The sequence below is a fragment of the Protobothrops mucrosquamatus genome, unplaced genomic scaffold (assembly GCF_001527695.2).
Source record: "Protobothrops mucrosquamatus isolate PMUCROS unplaced genomic scaffold, P.Mucros_1.0 scaffold113, whole genome shotgun sequence".
Classification (NCBI taxonomy): domain Eukaryota; kingdom Metazoa; phylum Chordata; class Lepidosauria; order Squamata; family Viperidae; genus Protobothrops; species Protobothrops mucrosquamatus.
The window spans coordinates 791,008-808,333 of NW_015386485.1; the positions used below are offsets into that span (position 1 = coordinate 791,008).

Below are 17,326 nucleotides of genomic sequence, written 5' to 3' on the forward strand. Positions count from 1 at the left end.
TTTGTATGATATTAGTAAAATATGTATGTTTGTATGATATTAGTAAAATATGATGAAGATGTTTATATTTAACTCTGTATACATTAACAGTACCAAAAATTGTAACTATGTAATGAGGGGAAAATGGAAAAAATATGGAGAAGGAGGATCAGGGAAAAAATACTGGATTGTGTAGTATTGAACAGATTTATATTGAAGAAGTCAATGTTAAATATTTGAACCCAGACAACATGTTATTTACTAAGCACTAAAGACTGTAATTCTTAAAAATCAATAAAACTTTTATAAAAAAATATAGGAGGGATGGGTAGCATTAATTAATTAATTAATTAATTAAATTAATTAATTAATTAAATGTTCTTTGCCTGCATATGCATCTTATTTTCTAAAAACATGTTTGGACCTTGTGTATATAAAAGGAAGATAATCCTAAGTACAGTAGTTATTTCCAGTAGTTACAGTAGATTTTTTTCATTATTAGCTTGCATGAAGCAATATTTTTTCCAAGACTAATTTAATTTGTGAACTTAACAAATATAAACAAGCTTTCAAATATAGAATTTGTAAAATAAGAAGTTCAGATATTGCCAGAGAGGTAAAGTACAAGAATTATTATTATGGCTTTTGATTTTATGTTACATTTGTGATTAATAGTGGAAGCATTAATTAGTTAAACTAGTATATTTTTATGGAGCTATATATATCTGTCAAGTAATCTATGTTACTCTTTCTAATTAGGGTGTAGTTCTTGTTTAACAACAGATTTGTTTAATGACCATTCACAGTTATTATGATGATGAAAAAGTAACTTTCATCTACAACCTTCACAGGTCTGGAAAGCAAAAGAAAGCTGAAAATCATAAGCACAGTTGTAGTTTCACTTAACAACCATTCCACTTAATGACCAACTTGCCAGTTACCATTGTGGTTGCTAAACAAGGACTAGCTGTAGAAGATATGGTTCCAACACAAAACTGATGATTGGAAAAACAAACCATTTAGTCATTGAATAATTCATTGCCCTTCCCATTCATTGTTCATCCACAAAACCAAATCTTGTCTCATACAGTACTAACAGTTATTGGGAGAATTATGAAGATAATTTTATTTTTGTTTGATAAAATTGGGTGATAATTTTATAAACAATAAATACTTATGCTGGGGTAACCACATTGAATTTCAAACAGAACAGCTTAAAGCTATTTGTGTTAAATGTCTTTATAGATTACTTTTGGGAAAAACTAACTAATAACTATCCGGAGAATCATGCCTCCTATATTTTCTTTCATATGTATAGCTTCATGAGGTTTTTGCTTCCCGTTTATGCAAGCAAACTTTTTAAAAGTTTGGTGAGTTATTTAAAAAAAATGCATGTTGACAAAAGGTACACATTTTTATAAATATGCAAACCATGATTATTTCCTTCCAAATTCCAAATATAAAATGCAGGGGGGTGGGGAGGAGATCAGATTTAAATTGCTTTGTGGGAACCAAATTTAGACTTATCTCAGATCTGTTTCAATGAGCCTGATAGAATTCAAGATTAACTAAAGTTTCAGTTCATATTTCTGTTACAAGTTCAAAATTAAATTATAACTATAGGCAAGTAAACTTAAAAATAAAGGAGTAAAAGATAAAAATATCTATAAATCTATATATCAAAACTGTAAGATATATGGTAATAAAATAAGAATTCTAGTAACTATTTCAATTTTTATGATACAAAGGTCATGATTTGCAGTGTTCTATAAACCACATAGCAAAATTTGATCACATTGTATACAGGTAGTCCTCGACTTACGACCACAATTGAGCCCACAATTTCTGTTGTTAAGTGAGGCATTTGTTAAGTGAGTTTTGCCCCATTTTACGACTTTTCTTGCCACAGTTCGTAGGTGAATCACTGCAGTTGATAAGTTAGTAACCTGGTTGTTAAGTGAATCTGGCTTCCTCATTGGCTTTGATTGTCAGAAAGTCGCAAAAAGTGATCACATGACCCACAGACGTAGCAAAGGTCATAAATATGAACCAGTGGCCAAGCATCTGAATTTGGATCACATAATCATGGGGATGGTGCAAAGGTCATACATACAAAAAATGGTCATAAGTCACATTTTTCAGTGCTGTTGTAACTTAAACAGTCACTAAATGAATCGTTCTAAGTTGAGGACTACCTGTAATTCATATCAAAAAAGCTATGTAAAAATCTTCTGTCCCAAAAATAGGACAAAGATAAGGGGCCAGAACCTTCCTTTGAAATGTTTCCAGATTTATTACTGGAGCTTCTCCATCTCAACGTGGTGTAGACTTAACACTGCAGGTCAATAAGAAAAATACAAAAAAAACCCCCTATTTTTCCATTCTTTTCTGTTCTTTCATAGAAAAAAAAATCATAGCGGTGAATCCTCCAAGGCGATTCAAAATAATTTAAAAAAAAAATTCAACTAGTATCTTCAGTATTCAAATTTGGGAGGGTATTAATCTTTAAAGAGGCAAACTGGATATTGTGAGAATTTTTTAAACCACATGCAAATAAAATGGATTTTTTTTTAAAAAAAAATTGTTCTAATGTGATGTACTGCGGCGTATAGGGAAAGCAAAACGTGTATGATCTGCGAAGGGAGAGAGGCAATTCTTTCTGTATAAACGGAGGCTGAAGCCTTCACCATTCTTCTCTCCTTCCCTTTTTTTTCCAACAGACGGAACCCTCTTCACTTCCATCTCATTGCAGATGCCATTGCCAAACAGATCTTGGCAACCCTTTTCCAGACATGGATGGTCCCTGCAGTGCGCATAAACTTCTATGATGCTGATGAGTTGAAGGTAAAATATAATCCAAAAATTGCTTCATGTTGAGATTTCCTTGTGTAATTACTTAACTCCTAGAAATGGGAAATAAATCCTTTTGGCTCAGATATATAACCTGAATTTGTCCAGCTATGACTGCCTGAAATTGCCTGGGTTAAGCAGTATCTGGTGTTCTATGGTTTGCCTGCTGTATGCAACCAACTTCAAGTCTATGCCTACACTTTTTAACATTTAGCAATTCAATTCCCAACTTAGATGTTTGGACAAAATTGTGCAGTTAGGGAATCTGTTCATTTAAAAACACATTGCATTTCTAAACCAATTCTGCCTGCTTAAAAAAATGCATTACAAAGTGTCACTGTACCAGTGCTTACCATAAATGCCTTCCATATACAATCAATCAGGGGTGTCAAACTTACTGCATAACATGATGTGTTGCGCCGTATCGTGACTTTTTTCCTGTTGCCGGAGCTGGGGTGGGTGCGGCTTTTGCGTGACACACCCAGCCGGCGGGCCAGCAGTTTGACATCCCTGCAATAAACACTTTCCTAGCTCATTAAAATTAGCTAACCCTAGCCCTAACCCTACACTTGTAAAACAAAAAAAAATGCATGATATATGATCAATAGGCCCACATACTCTGTGTGATAGATGAGAAGGAGGGCCAGACAGAGTGTAGAGTAGACCCAGGTTCAGATTCCCATTCAGACATGAAGATTGCTGGATAAATTTGGACTAATAATTGGCTTTCAACCAAATCTACATGGTTGCTGTAAGGATAAAATAAGGGCAGTTTCAGGAATGTCATCATATGCTCCGGGGTGTGTGTGTGTGATCTTTTGCAATGTATTATAAACTATTTTTTTTCTAATAAGGTGCCTAACAAGGCTATGGAAGATATAAGCATGTATTCTAGGTTACTTTTCATTGCTGATTTGTTTTTACATATTACCATACTTGTCTCGCTTTTCCATTAAAGGTATGCTTTAAAAATCATTATTTGAAAGCAGCAAGTCCTTTTTATTTCTGGCAATCACAGATGTGTTTAGAATTATCACTTTAAATTAGATTGTAGCTATTTACAGGTGGATTGGAAGTACAGAAATAATGTCATCCTATGAAATTTTTGAAAATACTTTGGCATCTGAAGGCTGTGATAGTAATTTTCATGGCATATCAAATCAATGTCTTGATTAAGATCCTGTAACAAGCTAAAAACATATTTAGCAAATTGCTGTACTAATTTCCAAGCCACTCCACACATTAGAAGGAAGGGAAAACAGAATGTAATTTGAGAAAGTGGCAAAGTGAAGGATTATCTGTCAGAAAATACTGCCACCTTTTTAAAAAGGTACCTAAATTTCAGTTTAGTTTGTATATTAAGCAATAGGCAAATATTGACTTGATTCATCTTCCTACTGAAAACTACAGTTTGAAAAAAACTAGAACGTAATATGGAATTAATAGATCAAAATTATTTAAGATGGAATGGAATCCAAGCTAGCTATTGTGCTTAGAGTATTATTGTTTCTCTAAGAATCATACCTCCCAGAATTATTTTGTATCCAGGAAGTAAGATCAGCTCCTGCTCAAGTTCACATATATAATTAGAGAAGATTTTTGCAGACAGTTTTCTTGGCTTCAACATATATAACACATTTTGCTTTCTTCCATATGTATTAGATTATGGTATCCATTATTTCCAAATGACATAATTTGCCATGCTAATTCAGGTAGAGAAAAGCTGTAATCCAAAGCATTTGAAGAATAGCCTATTGGAAGGGCATTGCCCTATTAATATCTTACCCAGAAAATGAATACAAAATCATGTTTATAAGAATTTGGAGGCTTAGACTAGATTCTTAGGTAAGCCATTTGATGCTTCATGCATGGAAAATAAAATAATAAAGAGGGCAAAATGTAGGATGTATATTTGCACACAATCGTCAAGAATGAACACATAAGAGTTCTTGCTTGCTTTTGGTTTTAGCACTAGTTGCAGTTACTGTGGACATTTTTATTCCCAAATGACTTCTGGACAATGGTCTGAATACAAATCATTTGAACCTTTGTTGAGAGAAGAAGCCCATGGAAAGTCACCTTCATCAGATAACCTGATAAATCTGTCTTGGCAATAGTCATAGACTCCTCAGAATTTTAGATTCATAATTTACAAATATCAATTATTCTTGGGCTACTTGGATTTCCAAATTGATTATGGATCAATTGCTAAGAAATCATACCAATAACTTTTAATATAATTCATTTAAAACACTTTATATGCCTTTGATCCATAGCAAATGTCTAATATTATGGAACACATTTTACCTACTATAAAGATTTGAATCTTGCAAACTTTCTGTGTGGCCATCACTATTAGCAATATGATAATAATAAGCCTATCAGTGACTCTGTAAAAGTAAAAATCTTGTCTAATCAATGTGAACACACCTGATTTTAAAAAAAAAAGTTGAGTAGTACATCAGTGATTTTTTTTTAACCCCTAAGGTTTACCAAAGTTATTTTAATGGTTGTAGATTGTTGTGAACTGTTGAAGATCCCTATCTGATTCAGTAGTGCAATAAATAAATAAAATATTATATTCCCCTCTTTTTAAACAGATTGTTATAGTTTCTTATCTGAAATTCAGTCATATAATTATCTTAATACAAACATTTGGATAGGCTTGGTGAACAATGAAAAGTTATTTTCCTTTTCAAAGACTTATAAAATTAAGTGGAGTATATTTGGAATTACAGATTTTTTCTTAACATTTTTATTTATTGTGTTTTTCTTTCCTTTTTTCTTTGTGTGTGATGAATTGTTCACTTCACTTCAAATACATTATTTTTGAAAAAAATCTTAATGCCAGAGTTATTTTTTTCTCTTTAATACTCATAAATATTCCAAATCTTTGGTTTTAATCTTTTCTAGTCATATCTAAAATATTGTCTTTGATTTGTTTCTTGATCATTTAAGAAATAATTCAGTTTTGATCTTTGAAGAACTTTGTTGCTTGTTCTATTTATTAATTTATTATTGTCTCTTGTTTTGTTTAATACTTTATTTGCTCAGATTCATTTTGTATTCAAGTTGTTGTGTGCATAATGTTCCATTAGCCACATTCTTCCTACTTAAACTTGGTTGTCTTTTGTTTTACTTTTACTTCTTTGGCATCTGTACTGTAGGTACACATACAAATGTTAAGTTCTTGTGATACTTTCATATAGAAGTAATTTTGTACCCGTTTATATGTAGTTTCTATTTGAGTTTAGTGTGTTCCCTTTTCCTGGTCTCATCTTCCATCTGCAGAGTGTTTTTATTTGTGGCTGAAAGGTCAGTCTCCTGTTCATTAACATTTGGGCAGGAGATGTCTTACCCTCAGCTAGAGACTTCATCTATTCAGGTACCTTATGGCCAGTTTCTATGATTAGTGCCTTAATGGGACTTTTCACATTGTGCCACAAAGCTTTTTCCATTTAAGCATAATTGGATTGTGTTAGAAACAGTGAGTTTTCTGCAGCTAATTAGTTACCACTTTTGGCAGTAGTACTCTTCTTATTCCAGAATGCAGAGAGTCCATTTGTTGTGTCAGGATCAAAATAACAGTCTAGAGAATCTTTCTATGATTTTTTTTTCATTTTTTTTTTTGAAGACCCATTCCAAAATAATTACAATGGTTCCCTGAGTAGTTCCCTCGGTAATGCCATCATTTATTCTCATTTTACAACTAGTTAATCATCTTCATAATAGCTTCCCACCTCTTCTCTAGAGTTTGGAGTTTCCTATTATTCCATTCTTATGATCTTGTCTGCATCTGCAGCCCAATATAAATATAATTATCACCCAATGTGCATTCTACTTGGGTTTAATTTCAAATTTCTCCCCCTCTCTTTTTTAATATTATTTTCAGGATCTCTTTCAGAGTAGTATCATTAGTGATTTTCATGGACATTAAAAAACTACATTAAGTAAAATCCAAGAACTGCCAATAATCAATTTTGGAGGACAAAGGATATTTCTACCTGAAGACTTTGCACCCCGTGGGAAAGCAGCTATGTACCTTAACAACCTCAAAATGTTAGCTCTTTTCTAGAGCTAAGCTAATTAATTTGTGGCTCGTACAGGATGTATGTATGTATGTATGTATGTATGTATGTATGTATGTATGTATGTAAAGAAAGAAAGAAAGAAAGAAAGAAAGAAAGAAAGAAAGAAAGAAAGAAAGAAAGAAAGAAAGAGAAAGAAAGAAAGAAAAATAAATAAATAAATAAATAAATAAATAAATAATGGGTTTTTGTTTGCTTTGATTTTTCTTTGAAATGTTATTTCCTCAGTGGAGATTGTGAGTATTAAATACTTTTCAGAAACCCCTACCTTATTATTTCTGTTACTTGGATTTGGGGCAAAAACCGGTGACCTGATGTCTTTGCAACAAGTCTCCCTTACTCATAATTCCTTTCCCATGAAGAAATGGGGATTTAAAAAAAAATCTTTTGCATGGAACTGTAATGAAGTAGACCTTGTAGGACTTACAGTAGCTTGGGATGGGCAGGATTAAATTATGAGAGTTTTGCTTGTTCTTGGCATTTTGATTACCAGAAATTAAGAAGTGTGGATCAGCTGCACATTCCTTCAAGGGACTGGAGTGTGATAAAAATATCCTAAGTTATTTTGTTTTTGTTTTGTTTTGCTTTGCTTTCCTGTCTAATGATGTTTGCCAATAGCTTTTCTGGACACTGCATCTGGAATACCTTGAATATTAATGAAGCTGCATAGGAATCGTAGAGAGATACATTTCTTCTATAAACTGTATTCACGTCTTTGTTTGATAGATTACTTGCCTGTTTCTTAGCCTGAAATAATTTGTTTCATGACCTCCCTATTCAGATTAGTCTTTAGCAATTTACTTATTAGCAGTTCCATTGGATACAGTATACTCCCAAATTGCAAGATGGGGGGGGGGTCATACAAATTATTTGTTTGTTTATTTATTTATTCAAACATGCCTAATACTGTCAAAATCAAGTTCTGCTTTCAGACAGCCATAAATTTAAATAGATTCAACTATAAGCATGACAAATACCAATATGAAAACCAAGAGCTGAACTGTGTAAATGAGGAATGTTCTAAAAGTGAAAGTAATCAGAGTGCTTCAAATCAAATATAAACATTACTTCCAACTATAAAGACAAGTAGGCTGCTTTACAGTAGATCTATAGTAGAACACAACCCATATGAAGATTTTTTTTTAATTTGAAGAAGTGTCCAATTTATAACATAAAGTCTCTTTTCTTTATAATCTCATATTTGGTAGCAAACTTCAAATTGCTTAACAGAACAATAGAAAACACAGTCAAATTTCTACAAAGTGCTATGGTTAGTAAATGGTAGTTTTTAGAACAGAAATAAAAAAATGTGTTTCATTTGGTTTCTTTATGCCTGAAAGAAAGTAATATAGTAGAGGGTCATCTTTTATCTAGTTCATTGAAAATAGCAAAAAGTATCTGTATGGTCTGGGATAGCTGACATCTATATGGATGTTGACCTATGGATTGCAGATAGTGCAAGATACTTCTGTTTCTATTTTATTTCTGGAACAGCAATGGGAGAACTGCCCACAGGCTCCAGCAATCTGACTTTGTTTCAAGGGCCCAAGGAGGGAAAGTGACACCAATAAATTGTGAGTTCTAATTGGCTGCCGCACATCCTCCTGTTGTATCACCTTGAGCAGAGGAAGGCTTATCTGAATCACTTCAGTATAATTTTTTCACAGACTGCAGCATTCTTTTCCACACATCTGTCACGTCTGACCTCTAGGAATCACTTACACATTTCTCCTTGGCTGCTGAGCCATTGCTGTTTACCACTTTACTTGGAAGGTACCAGTTAGAACACCTTAAAATAGGGGAGCACATAGTACACTATTTTTGTTCTGCCCCAATCAGTCAACCAAATCTGATGGTTAGCAATAAACAAAAAATAAGCAACCATAATAAAAGTACTTTCACATCTGCATAATATAGCTAGAAAATGTCTTCCCTGCCAGCATCTGCTAAGAGAAAATGTCTCCAGGATTTTCTAGATTATCAAGGGCAAAAAGACCAGCTGTGGGAACCATGTTTCACAGCATTGTGGCAATCACAGCAAAACCTGCCTATTGCCACATGTTCCTTTCACCCTATTCAGTGGTGGGATTCAAATATGTGAACAACCGATTCTCTGTGTGGATGCTGCTTCTGGAAGTCAATTCTGGGCCTGGGCAACAAAAAATTAGCTACCGGTTCTGCTGAAGTGGTGCGAACTGGCTGAATCCCACCACTAACCCTATTGCAGGACAGGATTTCACCATTCTTACAAGATGAGTTGAATTTGGTAAGGCAGTCCCTAATATTACCTGGCACTGTGCTATACAGAGCTTTATAATCTGTGTCCCATTTGGTCATTATTTCAGAAATATTTCTTCACCTAAACAGAAAAACAGAATAACACTGCAAAAAAGCAGTAGGACCAGGGGCAATTTTCAACTTCCTGCCAGCTTCCTTATTAAGTTTGCTTGTGAGAATCTGGTAGAGAACATCAGAAATCTCCCCTCCGCTTCCCTTTTGGCAGGTAAACGGCTGCTGCTAAATGGGAGAGGGATTGAGAAATTGTGAAACTGTCTGGAAAACTTTCACAGAACATTAAAAATGAAGATCACATGACCAGAGCAACAGCTCAGCAGTGCAGCAGTAGCTAGTAGGGCTGGAGCATTCATTTTTTCAGGATTCAGGGTCCTGAATTTTGGACACATTCTGTAAGCTAGCCCACTTTGAGGCACCTTGGTTCAAAAATTGTTGCCCTATAATGCACTGTTTCGCCCAGTGACAATGAGATTTGTATTAGTATTTAGGTAATGAATACATTGAATTCGGCTTGGCGGCTTACTGGCAACTAAAGCTGTGCTTTCAAAATAGGTGTTTTCCAGCCCGGTTGTATCTTCCGAGTCATCTTCAGAGGCTGTTGCCCACATAAGCACATGGCAGTAGTCAAGATACATGGTACATTCAAATATTTGTAGGGCCGTAAGAGACCAGTGTAGCATTGAAGATGCGAATTAAGTAATTCCAAATAAATCCTCAATTTGTCATAACTAATTTGGATACAGACTACAGTATCTCCTAAACCAGGGATGTCAAACTCGCAGCGTCACGTGATGTGTTGTGACATATTGCGACTTTTTTTCCATTGCCGGCAATGGGGTGGGCATGGTTTCAGCATGACGCATCCGGCCCGCGGGTAGGGATAGCTGAGGTTTCCCAGGGCATGGCAAGCAGCCCCAGTGCTATGAAATTTTGGGGCTGCTTCTTGCTCCCACAAAGAAGGGTGTAGTTCTGAGGAAAAGGGCATAGATGGGGGGCAAGTGTGGGACGTTGGAGGCAGTCTGTTACATTACTGAAACCTGGGGCTGGAAAAGTCCAAACATAGAATGGCTTGGATTGAGATACCTACTTGTTTAGTGACCCACAATTCTCAGTTCACGACCACAACTCGGACAAGTGAGATTGCAGTTGCAGTTGCTGAGTGATATGGGCATGTGATGTCTCACTTTACAACCATATCACTTGACAATTAAAATCGCTTGCTTTTTTCTCTTCCTCCCAGTTGCACAGAAGAGAGGTTGGAGAGGGAAGGATTTCAAGAAAGTATATATTTGCATAGCACGCCCACAACCCCCCCCCAGACTGTGATACAATCACATTGCCTTTGATGTATACACAAGAGTAAGCAGGCACTTCAGCATTCCAAAAGGCAGGGGGAATGGTTAGGAGGCAAAAAAAAAAAAAGCCCAAAGTGTGAAACTGGATAGTCTTATGTCTTTCCACTTGGAAAGCACAATTGTGGTCATGTAATTCCTGGTCCCAGTTAAGGTTATTAAACGAGATCTACTTGTATTTAAAAATAGTCAAAGTGAGCCGTTTTATAATGACAAAATTATATCCTCCTCTTATTTAATGGGCCAGTTTAAAAAAATTAAATATGCTGGTTTTATAATAATTACTATTTTAAAACCTGCTTCTTTTTTTAAATACTGTTTCTAAATGCATGGCCGCTATATGATTGACTAGAATGCTGCCTTGAAAATTGAAATAACACTATTATGCAAGATAACCTTAATTTAGAGTATGGTCATATTTTAAAATAACAGTCCTCTTATCTAAGCTGGAGGCAGAAGTCAAATTTCCTATTCAGACTTGAAGTAGTGATGTGTAAAAGTCATTCTCATCCTTATGTGTAAATTGCATCAAGAAAAATTTAATGTGCTTTTCCAATATAAGCACTTACTTTTATTATACTTTTTTCCTATTCTATTTCAGAAATCAAGTTTCAATTTTAGATTACTTCTGTCGAGGGACTAATTCCTAACTGTAGAAATCAAGTAATACTTCTGTTTGATTTAGTAGCAGTATGGCAATCATATACATTTCTGAATTTTACTAAAATACAGATGAACTGCAGTAGAGTGTCCTGTGCAGTTCTGCATATAGACATTCTCCCAGAGATTTTGTTATCTCAATGTAATAGGATCAAACACATATATAATGTGAGGGGGGGTGGGGTTAGTTACTCTGTATCTGTGAATTTGTTGGGGAGATTTAAATGTTTCTAAAATGTATATCATACCATTTATATTCTTTTATATAATTTTCAAGAGAATTTTCAAGGGATGTAATCCTCCGATATATTCTACTAATACTTGCATTATTTTACTAAGAGAAATAGCTGAACGATTCTTATTATTAGTTCTAAAAACCATCTGTCTGAACGTAATCATTAGTCAAAGCATGAAATAAACATTTAATTATGCAGCTACTGTTGATCAAAAGTATCTGGACACTAACCACCTCTCTTTTTTCTGAATATATAACTTTCATTACTATTTAGTTTCTTTGAATAAACCAAACTTTGGTATGGATCATTAGAATGTACCATTTTATTTTTATTTGCAATTACCTATGCATTGTAAATTATTAAATTAAAACATACTTAAGGGTCACCCAAATACTGAATCTTAAGTCATTACCTTGTATATCTAAAATAGCAGAAAGTTCCTTTTCAGGTATGTGAGAACTGCAATTCCCCGAACTCTCAGCTAGTGTGCGTAAGACTAGTATAGATGAATGATTAATCTGTGGTACATTTTTTCTGTTTGAAAATTATCATCAAATGCAGCTTCCTGTTAACTCCTGGAGGTTGGAAAGTGATCTGCTGGAATTACTCATTTTCATCAAAGGGAAAACCAGATTTCTGCAATCTAGTCTATTTATCTAGTATAATTTAAATTTCTCAAATTCTTTGAAATTGGAAAAAGTGACGAAGCATAGTTTGCAGATGACAGCAGATGCTGTTCCCATGGTGACATAAATTCCACCCCTTTTATACATGTGATGTGACATCACAGAAATTCCCTAAAGAGCAAGTCCCTGCGATGTTGTTTTTGCCATTCTGGTGAAAGCAAGATCCTGTGAATTCCACTAGCAAATGATAATGCGTTATTCAAGGTAATGATGAGAAGACCACCAGCAAGATCACCTGGCCACGATCAATTAATGTTTTATGCATGTCTTTTCATTATCGTCTTCTCATAAAATGCATGTATCTTCATAGGAATGGTTCTATGGAATTAAAAATGTATTTTGGATATTACGACTTCTTTTAGAAATCGGGTATATTATTGGGGTATAAAGAAAGGATAACTGATAATATCAGTTCACTTTATGCAATTCTTTGAAAAATGGATTAGAATATAGAAGTAAACTAAAATTCTAATCCAGGGGTCTTCAAACTTGGTCCTTTTATGACTTGTGGACTTCAAGTCCCAGAATTCCTCAGCCAAGCATGCTGGCTGAGGAATTCTGGGAGTTGAAGTACACAAGTCATAAAAGGACCAAGTTTGAAGACCCCTGTTCTAATCCCTTCTTCTACCTCCTTTTCTAACAGGTAAAAAAAAAATAATTTATAAAGGTTGTCTGGATATTCATTCTTTCTCTAAAAAGAGCAGTAAATGTTTTGCTTATTATATTTGTATCTCTTACTCCCAATGCAACTATTCTAGTAGGAGTAATCTGACAGGAACATGAAGTTCAGAGAAGAGCAACTAAAATGATCAAAGGCCTGGAGACTAAAACATATGAAGAACAGGTGCAGGACTTGAGTTTGACCAGTCTAAAGAAAAGAAAAAACAGGGGTGACATGATAGCAGTATTCCAGTTTTTGAGGGGCTGCCACCAAGAAGAGGGGATCAAATTATTCTCCAAAGCACCAGAGGGCAGGACAAGAAACAATGGTTGGAAACTGGCCAAAGAAAGAAGCAACCTGGAATTAAGGAGAAACTTCCTAACAGTAAGGACAATTAACCAGTGGAACAGCTTGCCTCCAGAAATTGTGGGCGCTCCATCACTGGAGGTTTTTAAGAAGAGACTAGACAGTTACTTGTCTGATATGGTATAGGTTCTCCTTCTTGAGCAGGGGGCTGGACTAGAAGGTCCAAGATCCCTTCTAGCTCTATTTTATTCAGAGTTTCCTGTCTATCAGTAGCACTTCTGATAACCATGTTACTGCTTCCTGGATGAGACATAATTTTAGAGGGTTTTCAAAGTTTTTATTTTCCTTTGGGGTTTTTTTTTCAATATAAAGCCTAAATTTTGTAATTGTGATTATATCAGAAATGAAAGGGAGAAATATTTGAAATAGGGTTGTGTTGGTCTTGAGCAGTATCTTTCAAATTTGGTAACTTTACTTTTTGTGGATTTCAACTCCCACAATTCCCCTGCCAGCATGTTGAAGTTTACACATCTTAAAGTTGCTAAGTTTGAAAAAAAAATTGGTCTAGAGACTAAGGCAATTCACTGAATTTAACCAAATAGCTCATAGTTAGATGTTGCAGAGTAATTCAGAAGAGATGTTCATTGTACAGAGCAGACAGATAAACGTGCTCTGTTTTGGCTATTCCACAAAGCCCATTTTTTTCCTATTTTTTCAGATTGAAAAAAATATTATTGCAACAGATAGCAGAAAAACACCTTTGTAGGAAAAAGAGATAGATTCAATGACTGAAGATTTCTTTTCAAGTTAAAATATTGCTGGCAATGCAGCTATCATTGCTTTTTCCAGTCACAGCATATTGGGGAATGGAGAACTTGAAGATTGAGAAAGAACCTTAATTTTACCATTTGTGACTCTCATTGACACAGTCCCACATCCTGAGCATGAAAGAATCAGATTTATTTTAGGGGGGGTGAAATGAGTTAACCTATTGCAATATTCTAAGTGGGGAAGGGCATCTGGAGCTTCTGTGGCCACTTTGCCTAAAGAGCTTTCACAATAAATTCAAGAGAAACTTCTGAAAATCTTGTTCTCATGACATGATTGATATAGCTAAAGGAATGTTGAGAAAATTTTCAGCTATGAGTTGATCCATTCCCATGGATAGCTAAAGAACCAATAACTTTCCTTTTCATATATAATTTTATAAAGATTTTCAATGAAAAGTTTGTACATTCTAGCAATCCCATGATCATCATTTGTACACAATAGAATTTCAAGTTCTGTTTTATGTTTTTCAATTCCAATTACTTTATATAAAATATTTTCCACAAATCTTGGTATGTTCACCATTTTTCTTAGCCCTCTGTTTCTTATCAGTAAAATTTTTCTTGTGCTGATTCCTTGCATTATCACATATATATTATATCACTGTATTTTATCCTGGAATCAGATTATGAGTTTTATTTTTCCTTTATCTTGTTGATAAGGTCACAAGACAATCAATTAATAAACTATTCTATGTACTTTGTCCTGATCTGCACCAACATCTTCTTCATTCCCTTTCAAAACATTTCTCTGTCATGGTTCCAACAGATGAAACTCTTCAAAAGAACTTCGAGGCACTGTTTACCTTAAAGAATCTTTTATTCGAGAAACAACATATCGGCACTACATAGTTGAAACCAAAAACTAAATTCCCCTCCCCTGGAAACAAAGTACAATTCCCTCCTCCAATAAACTGTCATAAATCACATTCCCCAATTAGCTTGAAGCATGGGCTTTCTCCCCAGCTCTCTAGCTGGCCAAAACACTATCAGCTCTGGGCCCAATGTCCTTGGGTTCCCACAGCTAAGATATTATTGTTTTGACTAGCTGGACTCTCATTCCTATTCCCCCTCCCAGCATCAACTAATTCTAAAAGCAATAGAGAAAATGGCTGCATTTCCATCTGTTGTCAAAGCAAGAACATCCAATGTTAGCAGCGTTGACAGCCTCAATATTTAACAATATCTTTACAGATCCCACTGTAATAGCTCTGTCTCAAACAAAATTCTTTCTCTCTTAATTCCAACAGTGCCACATTATCTATTTTTTTCCATGTCTTGATTATTGGTTATTTGAAATGTCCATTTTGTCTTTAATTTGTTCAATCTCTCTGTTCATTTATATTATAGATTCTTTAAATTTTTTATTCATTTTTTTCTTTCATATTTGCAAATCTTTCTTCTATTCTCCCCTTAAGTAAAACCAGACCTATTTTAATACATGTAGTCCTCGATTTACAATAATTCATGTAGTGACCATTCAAAGTTGCAACGGCACTGAAAAAAGTGACTTATGACCATTTTTCACACTTATGACCGTTGCAGCATCCGTATGATTAGGTGATCAAAATTCAGATGCTTGGCAACTGACTTATATTTATGATGGTTGCAGTGTCCCGGGGTCACCTTTTGCAACCTTCAAACAAGCAAAGTCAATGGGAAAGCCAGATTCACTAAACAACTATGTTACTAACTTAACAACTGCAGTGATTCACTTAACAAGAAAGATCGTGAAATGGGGGAAAACTTACAACCACTGTCTCGCTTAGTAACAGAAATTTTGAGCTCAATTGTGGTCATACGTTGAGGACTACCGAAAGATTCAGTCACTGAGGCTGTAACATTCTTCCCCAATTCTTCAAACATCCTTTATAAAATCTCTGCCATAATTCCTTTTTCTGTTACTTGCTCTGTTAATCTCCCTTCTGAGATTTTTGCTGCTTTATGGTAGTAGTTATGTCTCTATTTTTATTTATAATCTCTAAAGAAAAAAGATAAGAGAACTTTGTTCTTCTCTTCCTTAATTCTTTGGTCCCATTCAGCACTCTGTAGATCTATGGTCACACAATCCTTTGCAACATTCTCTTATCTCTTTTTTTAAATGAAACCAACTAGTTGTCCTGTTTAGCAAGTTTAAACAGTTCCTCTTCCCACAGAGGTATGTATTATTTATTTAATAAATCAAAAGTACTTTAAAATAAAAATCCAAATTCAGCTGTCCCCTTAATCCTTTTTAAATTTTCTTAACTCATGTTCTTGGCAAGCTTTTTGTTTCTAATTATTTTTTTTTTACATCCTTGCAATTGTTTTTTACTTTTAACTTTAATCCGGGCTGAGAGTTCACCAACCAGCTGTTGTTCTGCTCCTTGGAAAATCCCTGTTACTTATAAATGTGCCCTAGTGTCCTTAAACAGACTCCACATGAGATTCTGAGCTTGGTACTCCTTTCTTGGTCCAGCACTCTATGAATTGCCCACAGAGTCTCTCCAGATTCTTAGGTTTCCTCATTAGGAACTGACTTCCAGAGCATATGTGGGTGATCCCTGGATTCTCCTTGTCAGCTTGCTTCCCAGTTGTCAGTCTTCACTTTTCAGACCCGTGTTAGCCCTCTGTCTTCTCCACTTGGAAGCCACAAAAATTAATAACTTTTAAGGTATTTTTTTAATTCTTCCAAAGCAGTCAGTGTTTCTATGCAGTAGTGTCATTCCCCAAAGTATAGAGAAGAAATATATATATAAAGGTTATAAGCAAGTGTGCTTCCTCTTTCTCTCTCATATTTTCTGATATAAAGAATATATATCAGAATATTTATGAAAATGAAATGGTTCACTAGCATGATCCTAAAGGTTCTTTCAGAACAACGTAAAGACCTGGCAACACTGCACTTTTATAAGGATTTCTAACTTAACTTAATCAAATACTTCAAAAATATATCTGTGAAAATGTCACATTAAGGTCAGGAACAGTCCATTTCAAATGACTCCCACTGAGTTTAATTTAAAATCAAATTAAATGTGACATTCATGTTGTTTGGGCTTGGATCGTTAGTTGTGTAATGTTGTTTTATTTTTTATCAAATTGCTTCTTTGTAGTGAGACCGAATTTGTAGTTGGGGTGGAGAAAACTGATACTTGGCCCTGGCTGCAGCCCCCCCCCCCTTCTATTGAACGTTCTCATATTTTCTACTCACAGTGGGATTAAATCTCCAGCTGTTGCCAAAGGAAACTTTTCTTCCATAGCAAATGGCAGATGTGAGGGCTTTATTTAACACTGGGGTGACAACGAAGCAGAGATTTAAAACTTTCTTCCATCCACTTCTCCATCTGGCTCTTTCCCTAGATTTAATTATTTATTTAAATCATGCACATGCGTTCATATCACACAGG

The 17,326-nt window shown here is 34.8% G+C and overlaps 1 protein-coding gene across 1 annotated transcript in view; it reads left to right on the forward strand.

Moving 5' to 3' along the window:
- LARGE1 (LARGE xylosyl- and glucuronyltransferase 1) overlaps window positions 1-17,326 on the forward strand; it is a 188,488-nt gene that overhangs the window by 30,497 nt on the left and 140,665 nt on the right. Inside the window, exon 3 of the mRNA XM_015812827.1 lies at window positions 2,700-2,823. Coding sequence (XP_015668313.1) covers window positions 2,700-2,823 — 124 coding nt within the window. The remainder of the gene's footprint in view (window positions 1-2,699; window positions 2,824-17,326) is intronic.